At 44.0% G+C, this 14,014-nt stretch overlaps 1 protein-coding gene across 3 annotated transcripts in view; it reads left to right on the plus strand.

Annotated features, from left to right (window-relative positions):
- LOC141991963 (S-phase kinase-associated protein 1) overlaps positions 1-14,014 on the plus strand; it is a 116,981-nt gene that overhangs the window by 74,519 nt on the left and 28,448 nt on the right. The window contains exons 18-19 of one of the 3 annotated variants that reach the window (XM_074960450.1): positions 73-191; positions 1,611-2,335. The exons of 1 other annotated variant lie outside the window; for it this stretch is intronic. In XM_074960450.1, the coding sequence (XP_074816551.1) occupies positions 73-191; positions 1,611-1,683 (192 nt within the window). In that variant the 3' untranslated portion in view covers positions 1,684-2,335. Of the gene's footprint in view, positions 1-72; positions 192-1,610; positions 2,336-14,014 lie in introns of those variants that run through there. One more of the 3 variants, XM_074960447.1, reaches the window with a different exon arrangement.

The raw sequence follows: 14,014 nt of genomic DNA on the forward strand, positions 1-14,014 counted from the left end.
GAGAAAAAACAATGGATGTTTGAAGGACACCTTAATAAAGACTTATTTGATTTTTGTATTTTCCCTCTTTAGGGGTACAACTGGTGCCATGATCGGAATGTAGTAACAATTTTCAGTGCTCCAAACTATTGTTACCGTTGTGGCAACCAGGCTGCAATCATGGAACTTGATGATACTCTAAAATACTCCTTGTAAGTATTTAAATAGCAGATTCTCATTAAGCAATGTAGTTAAGAAAACAGTTGTAAAAATAGATCCCTTTATATTGCTGTGGGGGAGAGGAGTATGGTAACTGTTAAGACTAATATCAAATGCCAAATAAATCTAAAAAGGCCATAGTGAATGGTGGCTGTCCAGGCATCAAGTAGAGTTAATTCTTAACGGCAATTCTGAAACTCTTTAAAGATAAAATTAAACTTCAGTAGCTCTACAGAGCTGTGCAAATAGAAAGCACTTATATGAATGTTAAATATTAAGACTAGATAATTTGAATGTGGAAGGAGAAGGGATTGTTAAACACTGATTCCAGAAATTACATTTCAGACATGACTGAATTAAACACTTCATATTGCAGCCTCTCTCTATATAAAAAAGTGACTTGATATTTACTATTTTAAACTATTTTTTGTTTGTTTGGTTTTTGGAATATTAGCCCTTTTTCTTACAAAGCTGTCATTGAAGCTCAGCTCAGATCTCCTCTTCTCTGATAGTTCTAAATTCAGAAAGTATATTTCTTCCAATGTTTGACCCACATCAGAGGTTATTAGAGTTCTTCATACGTTTGATTTCTGTAGGGTGGGGTTATACATTGAAAGCATTTAGTTATAACAGTGGTTTTCAACCCGGGGTTTTTGGACTATATATCAGGGGTCTGCAAAAGGTGACTCTGACAGTAAAGCTTCAGATCCAAGAAGAGGCATTCCGGTTTTCTGCTCAATCAAAAGTATGTGAATACCCCCACTTACAGGTCAAAATCCGGAAGTGGTGGTGGTACCAGAGAAGCCCACAGTTTAGCGCCCTTCCTCGTGTTGCATCAAATGCCGTGCTGAGCATACGCAACATTTATAGTTCAATTCTGTTCAGTCAGTCTAAGACTTCCATGGTAGGGATCCGTGAACCATAGGTTGAATGTCCAACCTCTGTTCAAAATTTATTAGGGGTCCCCAAAATGAAAAAATGTTGAAAAGCACTGAATGCTTGGAATATGAAAGACAAGTGAGAACCTGGAAATGTGGCATACTGCAGCAATGGTATTGGTACCTTGTAGACTTCCTAAATGCACCCTGGTTTGTGGGTATTATAGAGAATACATTTTAGTGGCAGCCTTGGATTTTTTCACCAGTCCTCAGTTCATATTGACTGTAGAAAAAACCCATTTAAGCTATGGGCTCCAACTTTGGGTTTAATATTGAAGAAAAGGGTACTTAAATATAATGTAAAAACACTTCAGAAGACCTTCATAGCTTGAATAAGCAATTCTTTAAGAAAGAACACACCACCAGTCCCAGAATTCTTATGGGGAAGACAGCTAATCTGGTATACATATGGTAATTATGAATTCAAGTCAACAAAATCTGTAGCAATTTGAATAAAAACGTGTTTTCTTTCAGCTTGCAGTTTGATCCAGCACCACGCAGAGGTGAACCACACGTTACTCGTCGCACCCCAGACTACTTCCTGTAAAGATTTTACACTTGTACAGTATTGCCATGAACCATATGTTGATCTAAAGGAAATGGGAAGAGCAACAGTAACTCCAAAGTGTCAGAAAATATTTAACATTCAAACTCGTTTTCACATGGACCAAAAGATGTGCCATAATAAAATACAAAGCCTCTTGTCAACAACCGTGACCACTTTAGAATGAACCAGTTCATTGCATGCTGAAGCAACATTGTCGGTCAAGAAACCCGTTTCTGGCATAGCACTATTTGTAGTTACTTTTGCTTTCTCTGAGAGACTGCAAATATTAAGATGTAGACATTAACACCTCGTGAATACATTTAACTTTCCATTTAGCTATAGCTTTATTCAGCATGACTGTAGATAAGGATAGCAGCAAACAATCATTGAAGCTTAATGAACATTTTTAAAATAAGTACCAAGCCCGCCTCTTATTTGTGTTCTGAATCTGTTCTGATTTGTTTTTTCAGGGAATACTGTTTAATTTAATTGTATTGATTTTTGTCTCACACATTTTTTCCCTCCCCATTCTGCCTCCTTCATTGTCCCTTGTAATTGTCCAAGCATAGTGAGTTATTTTGAACAGAACTGTTTTTTTTCCTGTAAAATGATGTTACTGCAGGAGAGCACTGCAGTGTTTTTTCATAATAAACTTGTGAACTAAGTATCTCAGGTCAACTCTGTGCTGGTTTTCGTAAAAGGTTGATTAGCATGATGTGTTTTAAGTAGCATCGGGGTAGAAGCATGTTCTGCAGTGCTCTTTAATCCATAAATAGAGGGGGGTTATTGAGCCATGCTTTAGTTCAATATGTCAGTTTTTTGGGGTTTTTTTTGCTTTGCAGTTTAATAGGGATTTTTACAAGTAGCTTGTACTCTGAATTGCTTTTGCTCTCCTTCCATTCCCATGTTTGTAAACACTGGTCTATGGAGTGAACTTGCTACCTGATCTTAACTGACAACATTCCCTGCTGTCTCACCAGTCCTTCCTCATTACATAAATAGGCATGTTGGATTTTCTGTTTCAAGGAGGTGCAAGGCAGCCTCTGCAGAAGCATGTGAACAGAGCAGGTAACTTGGTGACATTCTATCTGCAAATACACAAAAGCAGCTCTCACGTAAAGTCAATGGGTATTGCCTAAATAGATCTAAGCACAGAATCTGAACTAAAATAGTTTTTTGCTTTTCTCCCTTTGCATAGTCATCCAGATCTTTCTCTAAGGCCTTTCTCTAGTTTCTCTGCATAATCTGTCCTGATTTTAATTACTTGGAAAACCAAGGAGAATGTAATGTGTGTTCCAAGATTCCATGAACATGTTAGAATTGGTCTTCATAATGGGGTGGTTTAATTGAAAATTGGTGAGCTACATGGCATCATTAACCATTTAAAAAACCTGTTCAAAAGATTCCAGAGGAAGAAGTGCTTGCCTATTTAAAAATGTAAATATTGCTATTAAGTTACCTTCCTACAAGTTTGACAAATATGAGCATTTGGACGGTTGTGTTACTTAGCACCAGAGAAACCGACAATTCCCATAAACAAAACTTAGATTAATTTTGAAGCTGAGTTGTCACTTGTTTTGGCAGAGTAAGTAACGTAAGAAATGAGCTGCACACCACATTTAAGGTGGTAGGAATTACCGTGTGTTTCAGTTACATACAGAGTTAATCAAACTATGACTATTCCTGTTTCTCCTTTCATAGAATCGTAAAGGTTTGATTTTTTGCAGCTCACATTACAAGTTAGTGCATGAGAACCAGAAAGAATCTGAATAGTCTATTACCATGAGTAAAGTGTTCTGAGTTAAAAATTTCAGTTTTAGTAATTTAAGACACTAGGAGCACCAAAGTCTTGTAGCCCTGGTCTACACTCAAAACGTAGGTCAGTCTAGCAACACCATTCAAAAGTGTGTGAAATTCATGCCTCTAAAATGTAGTTAGGCCAACATAAGCCTGGTGTAGAGATCAGTAGGTCGACAGAAGAATTCTTCCCTCAACCTAGCTACAGCCTGTGAACTGGGTGGATTTACTACAGCAACAGAAAACCTCTTCTGTCACTGTAGTAAATATTTTCACTACAGTGGTGCAGGTGCAATGCTTACCTATTGCGGTCAGTGTAGACATTACAGGGACTTTTAACAGAATAAAGGGCTGTCTATGAAGCACTATCACGTCATTGCCTTTTTTTTTCTCCATTACTAATTGTGTAGTACTAGCAGCATACTTGTTGCTTTAGACAGGTGTGAAGAGAAGATCTCTAGAGCTTAACATACTGCTAAAGCTGGGTGAAACCTCTTTATGGGTAGAGTTAAAGCTTCATGAGACTGATAGTGTGAACTCAGCCTTCAATTAACATAACTGTCAGACTACATTAATCATAACCCCTTTGTCCTAGGCAGCGGCCTATGTGAAACTGTCTGGGAGTTTGGACTGAGTGGGCAGAGGGCTGCTGCTGCATATTTAGTATTTGTGTGTCTGTATAGATGAACGTCAAGACAGAACACACAGGACAGAAAAGAACAGAGCTAGAGGCAAGAAAGCCTGTAAGCACAGTGTGACCCTGGGAAAAACTAGAAATCTTTTGGGTCTGTTGGCTAAAAAGGCTTGGGTCTAAGAAACTGTTCCTTTTATGGAAGGAACTAAGAACATTTGGAGAAGTAGCATTTTGTACAGTTCTTTGTATATAAACAAGATTGCATCAAAGAAAATACCAGACTCCATCAACCTCTACTCCCAACTGGAACATCCCCCAATGCCTGAATTTTTGGTTAGCCACTTAGTCAGAAAGGGACAACACTGAGAGAAGTGGGGTTCGAGTTTCCAGGGAGCAAGACTGAGTACAGTATTCCTGTTGAACCAAGATGAAACAAATTAGAAATGCTTGTAAATATCAGAAACATTCAGCCAAGGTTTAAACGAGGAGCTCGAGACTTTGCAAAAGGAATTAAGATTACCTACAACAAGCTGAAAGTTTCCCAGAAAGGACTCTGACTTGCAGGCTGAGATGAGATCCCTGTTGGAGCAGCAACTACAAAGTGATAGGACAGATTTGGAAATCCAGCAACACAACCAGGCTGGAATAGTAAAACAGATGGAGGTGACCAACAATATGAGTTCCATAGACCAGAACATTTTCCACAAAACAGACCAAGCAACCTTTTGCCAACTTAGAACTTGCTAATAGATGAGCTGCAGCAAGGACTTAAGGAGCTGAAAATTCAGCTCCAGAAGGAGATCAAAGCATCACAGATCATAGTGGAAGGCAACCTCTTGGATGAGGAACTGAGTCAGCCGGAGGACTTGGGTAAGAGCAGACATTTACAACAGTTTTTGTACCCTGTTTGTAGTTGAGACGAGAGGTTTGGCTGTCCCATCCCAAATGATGCAAAAGACCACTAACTTCGAGAGGAAAAACTCCTTGAGAGGCTTGTTTGGCACAATTCAACATTTGAGATCAAATGCAGTGGGGAGCTGAGATCCTCTGGCTCCGGGGCTGTGGCCCCCTCCCTTTTTGCTATAACTAACCACTGGGTATACTGAACAAATGGCTTATATTCCTAGACGTTTGTTATAGCAAGGGTGTACTGTATTAATTTGTCAAAATTGAACGAACTCATCTGATCTCGTGATGCTTATGTTGCTAGGAGACAAACAGTTGTTTACACACAGTACAGTACTTCCATGAGTTTAAGCAAATGGCAAATCCCAAGAATCAAATTGCAAAAATAAATAAAATCGGTGCCTTAGATTGTGCAGAGCAGCATCCCAAGCAATGGTATGCTGATGGAGGAAAGTTGCAACGTCACATTAGACCACACATGTAAGTCAAATATTGATACTCTTAAATTCTGATCTGCATCATAATGCCAAACACAAAGCAGAGGCAGATCTGACATCAAAAGCAAAACATCGGACAACTGCCACATCTTTTTAATGGCAGTACCAAGAGTCGTGATGCTCAAAATGTGGCATATATTGAACTTGTCGAGGCATTCTCAAGTGCAAATATACCAGTGGAGAAACTGGATAGCCCAGTCTTAAGGGAGTTTTTTCAGAAACAAATTTCAAACACGGGTGCTCTTCCTTCTGCTAATAAGCATCACCAAGATTACTTACCCAAGATGTTTGAAGTACACAGAAAGGAGCTGAAAGAGCATACGAAAAAAGCTGATTCTATGTGCACTGTTTGACGAGTCAACAGATGACAAAGATAATTATGTACTGCATATCATTGCTGTACCCCAAATGAATGGCTCAGAAAAGCTACAGTCGTTTCTTTTGGACAGTTCTGTTCTTAATCTGGTAAATTATTCACCTTTGTCACAAGCTGTCACCAAACTGCCTGACCAATTTTGATCTAGACTTTAAGGTGTCTGGGATAGTAACAGACAGTGCAACATACTGTACTTGAGCATATACTCAGGTTCAACAGGGCCTGCTTCCTAATATGGTGCATGTAATGTGCAATGCATATATTGTAAGTCTGACTAGCAATCAGCAGCGTGTTCGTTTTTTCTAAAATTGACAGTCATTGCTCCAATGAAGAAAACTCACAAACTGTGTTTCAGGGCTTTCTTTGCGGGAGAAAAAGCTTAATCCTGACCAAATGCTTGTGTCCAGAACTAGTAGTGACAGGGTGGAATTCACGGTTTGAAGCAGTTAAGCAGTTCTTACCATGCTGAACATGTGATTACCATGAGTTCATTGAAAGTGAAATGGAGATTTCACCTGACATTCAGGTAATGGACACACTGATCTTACTTTTAAATGACATGACCTTGCCACTTCACATAGTAATTGCTCGGAATGCCAAATCATTGATGAAAATCATTAAATCTTTTGAGATGTTCTGTTTCTATCCATCAATCGTACAACACTGTAATGGATTTGATGCACTGGGCAGACTCCAATGCAAAAGAAAAGGACAGTGAAGATGCAGAACAGAATGCATTCTTAAAAGGAGTGTTCAAGAAAATGGCAGACAAACCTGAAGGATTACTACTGCAACACAAGAGAATGTTGCCAGACCAGCTCGACAAGGACCAAGGTTCATGCAGCCTGGACAGTCATTTATGAAAGCAGTTTGGGTATTTGATGTGAAACAAGTGCATATATTATCAGAGCAGGCACTCCCTCTGGAGACAACCCCTATGTTTGGCCATGAAGCTAAAGCATATCTTGTCCCATACACATTTTTTTAACAAGTGAATGGAAATGGAGAGTTTGGGGATTCATCTGGAGTTCTGCAGCGTTTTCCAGAGTTAGCAGAGATAGCAAAATGATTCCTGTCAGTCTTGCCTAATTCTGTGGATGCCAAGCGTGAAGTATCTCCGTATGGACAAGTCTTCACAAAGCAAAGACAGGGCTTGAAGGTGACCACTGTAGCGGGATGTACTGCACTAACCTTCAATACCTGTAAAGTGTAAAAGGCTTAAATGACTGGACTCGATTTCTACAGCAGTTAAGACTGTCTTCTGAATTTTATATTGTACTAGTCACTTTTTTTAATGACTAATACAATTGCAACAAAATATCTGGTTATCGCATGACCTTCCCCGCCCCCCCCCCCCCCCCCAATAGCAGGCATAACGTAATACTTGAGTGTTTATATTGATCCAGCAAATTTTTCTTAAAATAGGTCTACTCCAAATTCCTGCAATTAATAAAGGTCCATTTTCACTTTTCCATTATTTTCCATGCCTTGTCCGCAATTCAGCCGCAATTATTTGACAATCATCTGCAATTCAAGCAGGGCCTTAGACATATATTGTCTTAAGATTAATTTAATGCATTATATCAAGTTGTCTTAATGCTAATAAGTGCTGGAGTGTTTCTGCAGCTGCAAAAGAACTCTTCTGGGGGACTGAGCTGAAGGACACAGCTTAGTCCTCGCCTCCAGAGGAGATGCAATGTTGTTGCTGAATTCCATAGTGCAGGTCATTACTAATGGATTAATCAGTGAGGAGAGAAGTGGCTAATTTTCTGTTATCAGGTAAGAAATTTCTCATTTATTTAAATCACACTTCAGATATTCAATATGCTTGTCTCAGCACTTGTCTGAACAAGTCTTCAATTTATCTCTATGTAGCATTAAATTTGAGGTATATTCCCTACCCGCCAACACTTAATTCTTACATGAATGCAGAGGTAACTAAATGCCTACACACACGTACGTACGTAAAAGAACAACCCTCCCCAGGAAAAATAGGAAACTATTTTTCCTTCTTGTTTTCTTTTTGCATTAGAAACCCTGGCACCTTCTCAAACTTTCTTTCCGACTTTTGTCCTCCATCTTTTATGCTCCGTTATCTTGCATTTGAAATGCATCTTGAAATGTTCCCCACCATGAACTTAAATATTTTCAATCCTATTCTAGCCAGCAATTTTGGACTAGTTTCACTACCACTGAAATGAACAAAGTCCCCTCGCTGTGGTTGCTGTACATATCCCATGAGAACACTTTAACTACAACACATGTTCCATCCGTGATTGACAAGAAGTGCTGTATGCGCAAGTGTAAACTCACTGCGAGGTAAAGCAGTGGAGATGGATGTCCGTTCAGAATTTGTTAATGTTAACTTGCTTCCAGATCTTTCAGCCATCCCCCATTAAAAGATATTTAAAATATACATGTGACTGGGTGGACTAGACTCGGAGGCGTCCTGCCACACATGGCCCAGAGAAGAAACAGTAGAGCTAAATACTCCAAGCAGCTTAGAGACACTGCGAAGGAAGTAGCCAATTGGAGGGTTGCAGGCTAGTATAAAAGGAGCTGCAGTTCAGACTAGAGTCAGTTCCTTGCTGGAGCCAGAGGAGTGAACACAGTGCTCCTGTCTGGCCAAAAGGAACTGCAGCACCATGGGCAGCTCAGTGCTGGCAGGGACCAGGGGGAGCAAGGAGGAGCTGCTGGCTGGCTGCTGGGCCTGAACATAAAAGGGCCCCGGAGTAAGGGTGAAGCTTTGGTGAAGGCTGGGGCCACAGGGAAGTAGCCCATGGAACTGAAAGCAGTTTCATTAAAGGGACACAGTGGTGAGTGGCTGCTATTCTTAGGGTCCCTGGGCTGGGACCTAGAGTAGTGGGTGGGCCTGAGTCTCCTCTGCCCCCTGCATAGGCCACTGGGAAAAGTGACTTATAATTGGACAGCGATAAATCCCCAGAAGGGGATCTGAACTATATAGTGGCCCAGCTGGAGAGCCGGTGCTAGAATGGCCCAGAAAGGGCGAAATCATTGCCTCCGAGGAGGAAGCCTTGGGGATATGGCCCAATACCAGGGCTGGGGCTGTTTAAAGACTGAAGACACACCGATCCAGAAGGGGCGCGCAAGAGGTAGGTGCCATGCCGTTACATTTGGTACCAGAAGTGGGGCTTCTTTCAGACCGACCCCTGATCAACAAGGGGCACGACCATTGAAGAGGATTTACCTGTTGGCAGCAGGAGTAGCAGCTGTGGACCCAGGCCCTCCTGATGCAGTTGATAGAGAACCTACAGAAACAATAGGAAGTCCAGTTGGTGGCACAGCAACAGTGGCAGGATACCCACTCCAACCTGCAGAAGTGGATACACAAGCGGTTGGGTCACACACCACCTAGGAACCCATTTCATGATGGAAATAGTGATTGGTTTGGCTCCAGGCCTGGCAAAGCTCAGACCTGATGATGATCCAGAAGCCTTCCTCCAGACCTTTGAGCAGGTGGCAAAGGCAGCAGGATGGGAAGAGTCAACTTGGGATCGCCCGCATAGCTCCATTCCTGATGGGCATGTTGCAGGCGGCTTGCCAAGTGGTAAGTGATGAGCAGCTGAATTCTTACCCATTGGTGAAGGCAGCCATTTTGGATCAGCTGGGGTTGACTCTGGAGGCATACAGGCACAAGTTCTGGACAGAATCGTCCCCACAAGGGGCGCACTAGTAGCCCAGAAGTTGAGACCGGGCAATGCACTGGCTTTGTCCAAAGACCAGCTTGGTGGAGAAGCTTCTAGAGCAATTCCTAAATGCCTTACCAGGAGGGGCACAGAGTTGGGTAAGGCATTTTGAGCCGGCCTCCATGTGGGAAGCAGTCGAACTGAGGCCTAATTTGAGGCCAAAGGAGGGGAACGGCCCAAGCTGTTTGGTAAGCTGAGGGGGGTTCACTAGAGGGTGACCCAGGGAAGCTCACAAGGGGAAAAGAGCCTGAGAGTTCTAGACTCAGGGGATGCACTGCAACAGCAAGGGGCCCAGAGAGCCCTGCAGCCTATGGGAAGTACAAGTGGGAAGGAGCTAGGAGACCCGGTAGTCTGCTTCAGATGTGGCCAGCCCAGGCATATTAAAAGGAACTGCGCAGTAATAGAGTGTGACTACTTAAACTGTTACAGTAGAACCAATTGTAGGGTCTACTCCAAAGATCAGGGTGGTCCCACTGTGGGTAGTGACAGGCTGGGAGGAAGTTGTTATGGGTCTGGTAGTCTCAGGGTGTGGGGTACACCTTGGTGTGGGAAGACCAGGAGAGGGCAACTGGCCTGGACTGACACCTCCCAGTAAACGTCTTCTGTGTACATATGGAGACTTGAGTCTATCCCATGCCAGAAGTTGGGCTGGACTCCCTGTTGGCGTGGTCAAGGACCTGCTGTGGCCCATAATTTTGGGAAGAGACTGGGTGGGTTACTCAACCCTCCTGTGGGAAAGACCAGGACTGTGACCCTGGACCAAGAGGGTCTGGGCCCACCTGGGAAGGGAAAGCAGGGGCTAGGAGCCAGGGTATGGAGACCCTGGAAAAGAGTCCGGAGGTGAGACCAGAATGGCCCAGACATAAGGGACCCGCTGAGGAAGTGCCTACAAGAGTTGGACAAGGCCAGCATCTCCCAAGGGAAAGTCATTAGCCGGCTGGTCCGGGTAGAGCAGTAGTTGGCTCAGGTGCAAGTGGAAGCCAAGGGGAAGAGGGAACAATGCTCGGCTTTGCAGGAAGCATTGGCCCAGGGAGAAAGCTCTGCAAACTACAGCAGGGACCCAGACAGAACCTTGGGCACAGCAGGATACCACAGAGACTCAGACAGATTTCAGAGTTCAGCAGGGTACTATAGGAACTCTAGCTAACATACCCAGTGTGCTTACTAGCACAGAGGCTCAAACAGAATCGCCCCAGCAGGGAGAGGCGAAAGCGAAGAGCTAGGGTATAGAACAGGACCCTAGGATAGGGAAGGGAGTAGCACAGGCAGGCTTTGTGAGCTCCCTCCTAAGAGAGGGTGACCTGGCGAAACGATTGGAGGCAGCAGAAAAGTAACTGGAGGATCTCAAGTTCAAGTACAAACAGCTGACCGAAGATCTCCAGTTCACTAAGGATGAAAAACAGTGCTTGCTCCACATGGTATATGATTAGGAGATGCAGCTAGAGGCTCAGTGTACAGACACCCCGAAATCCAGGAGAAGAGAATGAATCAGAAGACCATAGACATGCTCTTCAGGTAAGAAAGATCTGGGAGAGTAGACCCTGAGAGACCAGGGCAAAGACCAGGTAGAGGCTCTCCAGACAGAGTTCTGGGAGAGAAAGCCCTGATTGAAAGGGGCAAGGACTAAGACAAGCTCTCAAGGCAGAGGCCCAAGAAAAGGACCCTGGCAGATCAGAGCACAGAGACTATTACTAGTAGCTCTCCAGACAGAGAGGTCTGGGAAGGAGAAGACCCTGCCAAAGTGGGGCAAAAGAAGGGGTAATAAAAGAGATTACTCTCTATAGAACTACCAGCCCAAGCCTGTCTGTCCTGTTTCTTAGCCTATAGTTCCAGCTATGCTACTAATAAGAAATGTGATGGATAAATAGGTAAAGGCAAATCAACTCGTGCACTTGCTTATGAAAACTTTTAGAAGAGCAAGTGGGTGGAGGGAGGGAATGAGGAAGATTTTTTTTTTAGCATAGTAGGAACCCTGACTGACTCTTCGTCTGTCTATTCCTTCCCATCCCACGGATAATTAGAAGCCAGCTTTTCTGATCCTGCATCCCTGGGCTGAGTTCTCTTTAGATCTTTAAGAAGGTAGTAGGTTGCAAAGCAAGTTTCTGAACCCAGACAAACTTTTCTGGAATCTGTCATATTTGCAAGCAGCAGTAGTTTCATTTCATTCTTCAGAAGCCTTCACTTGTGTTGTCACTGAAGTAAACAAGCAGTTGCTAGGATGGCATGTGATTCTTTGTTTAAAGTGTATGAAATGTAACAGCTTTCCACCATTTTGTACAGATCTCTTCCTGAGTCCTTTCTAAATTCCCTCTAATGCTCTAATGTATTGTATTTGCTCTCTCCTGTTCTATTTAGTCAGCATTAGATACAACACCCAAGTGTGGAGTCTGTCTTAATAAAATTATCTCCACCATTTCACTGCAATCTTCTATCCTTATAGGTCAAACAGTCCTTCGGGCCTACAGGGATTCCCATAGACAGGGGCATAGTGAAGTGAAGGGTATGTGCTCAAATGCCATCTGAGAGTAACTGGGTTGTTGGGAAGAGGGCAGTGATCAGTTCTCAATGTCCACTGAAAGTAGGACAAGAAATAATGGGCTTAATCTGCAGTAAGGGAGATTTTAGGTTAGCTATTAGGAAAATCTTTCTCAGTATAAGGATAATTAAGCCCTGGAATAGGCTTTCAAAGGAGGTTCTAGAATCCCCATCATTGGAAGTTTCTTAGAACAAGTTAGAAAAATACCTGTTGGAGGCAGTCTCGATACGCTTTGTCCTGCTTCAGCAGGGGGGACAGACTAGATGATTGCTTAAGGTCCTTTTCAGCCCTACATTCAGAGCTGTAACTAGGGCGGGGTGAGCGGGGCAGCTGCCCAGGGCGCAAAGCCGATGGATGGAAAAATGAAGTGGTCCAGGATCGGGCCCAGTGGTGTCAGCCAGAGCACTATGATCTCAGTCCCCACCCCCTGGCAGAGTTGGGCCCAGCAGCAGCTGGAGCCCAAGGTGCTTAGTGCCATCCACCTCCCCACAGGCCCAGGAATCCTGGCCAGAGCAAGCTTGCCCCATGGCACTAGGATTGTGTCAGCAAGTGGGCAGGGCGCTGAGTGCTGCCAGCTCGGGGAGGGGGAGAGGCCCATGGGGAGGTGCTGACTGACAGCCTAGCACTGCATCCTAGACCTGTGCCAGCCGCCCTGCACCCTGCTAGGGAGCACGACACTGCCCCCCCCCACCTCCTCCAGTGGGTCTGCCTGCTGCAAGTACCCCCTCCAGGACCTTCCAATACCATTTCCAGTGCCCCTCAAATCCCCCCTCCCACTCTCCCAGTACACACACACCCCCTCCAGCACTCCCCACCTGAAACCCCCTTCCAGCTCTCTCTCCTCCTGGCAGTGTCCTCTATTTGGGAACTTGAAATATGGTCATTCTAGGGGTTGCTCCATTCTCAGGGCCTTGGGTTCTGGAGCTGGTGAGAACGAATCTGCCCTGCCAGCAGCAGCTGCCTGCCCTCAGTGCTTGGGCTGGGCATCGGGCTTGCCTGGCTGAGCTCAGAGCTTGGGCTGTGCAACCACAAGCCCTGCAGCCATGGGGCTGGGGCAGGGGAGCAAGGGGCCCCACAGTTTGAAATCCTCTGTAGTAAATGGAAGGCAGAAATCTGGGGAGGGGCACAGACTGCATGCCTCCCCAAATGTCACCTAGAGGGGGTGCAAATATGCTTGCTCTCCCCAGGCACTAAAATGATTCATATAAAGTTACGGCTCTGTCTACATTTATATGATGATCTAATACAGCAGAGGTTTGGGTAGGCAGGACAACTGCTATGTTTTAGAAAAAAGTGTGTGTACGTGCACGCGCTGTGGGGGAGCAGTATATGTTGAATGGTTCACCTTGAGAACTCCAGTACTGAATTAACTATCTCTGAAACTTCCTTTTACAGCAATGTGGAATACTGGCAAGCGGCCTGTTATCTGGGTCTATCTAATTCTGAGTCTGGCACCATCTGCTGGATAAAACTAAATAACACATTCATCCTCAGCCATTTACTTTGGTGCTGTTTCTCTCTCACTTAAAGATAAACACACATACAGCACTGGGGTTGTCCATTTTCTCTGTGGGTAAGGATAGCTTGAAAGGGTTTAAGATTTCCCGCCCTTGAGGAGAAGAGGCAAATGCAGCATTCACCGCTCTTTCATCCCCCTAAACCTGAGAGCAGCCGCTGCTGCAACCTAGAGGATCCTCAGAACTGCTCTAAATTGCAGTAGCTGGGTTTGGAGATTTGGGGATAAATCTGTATTACTCTCTGCACACGGTGGACATCTATCAGGGTGATATCGTTAGCAACTCCATGGCTAAAGTTGTTTGTTTTTTCACTTAATTCCATATTTTAGGTATTTATGTGGCCCTCGTGCCTGCATTATCT

The sequence above is a fragment of the Natator depressus genome, chromosome 8, assembly GCF_965152275.1.
Source record: "Natator depressus isolate rNatDep1 chromosome 8, rNatDep2.hap1, whole genome shotgun sequence".
Classification (NCBI taxonomy): Eukaryota; Metazoa; Chordata; order Testudines; family Cheloniidae; genus Natator; species Natator depressus.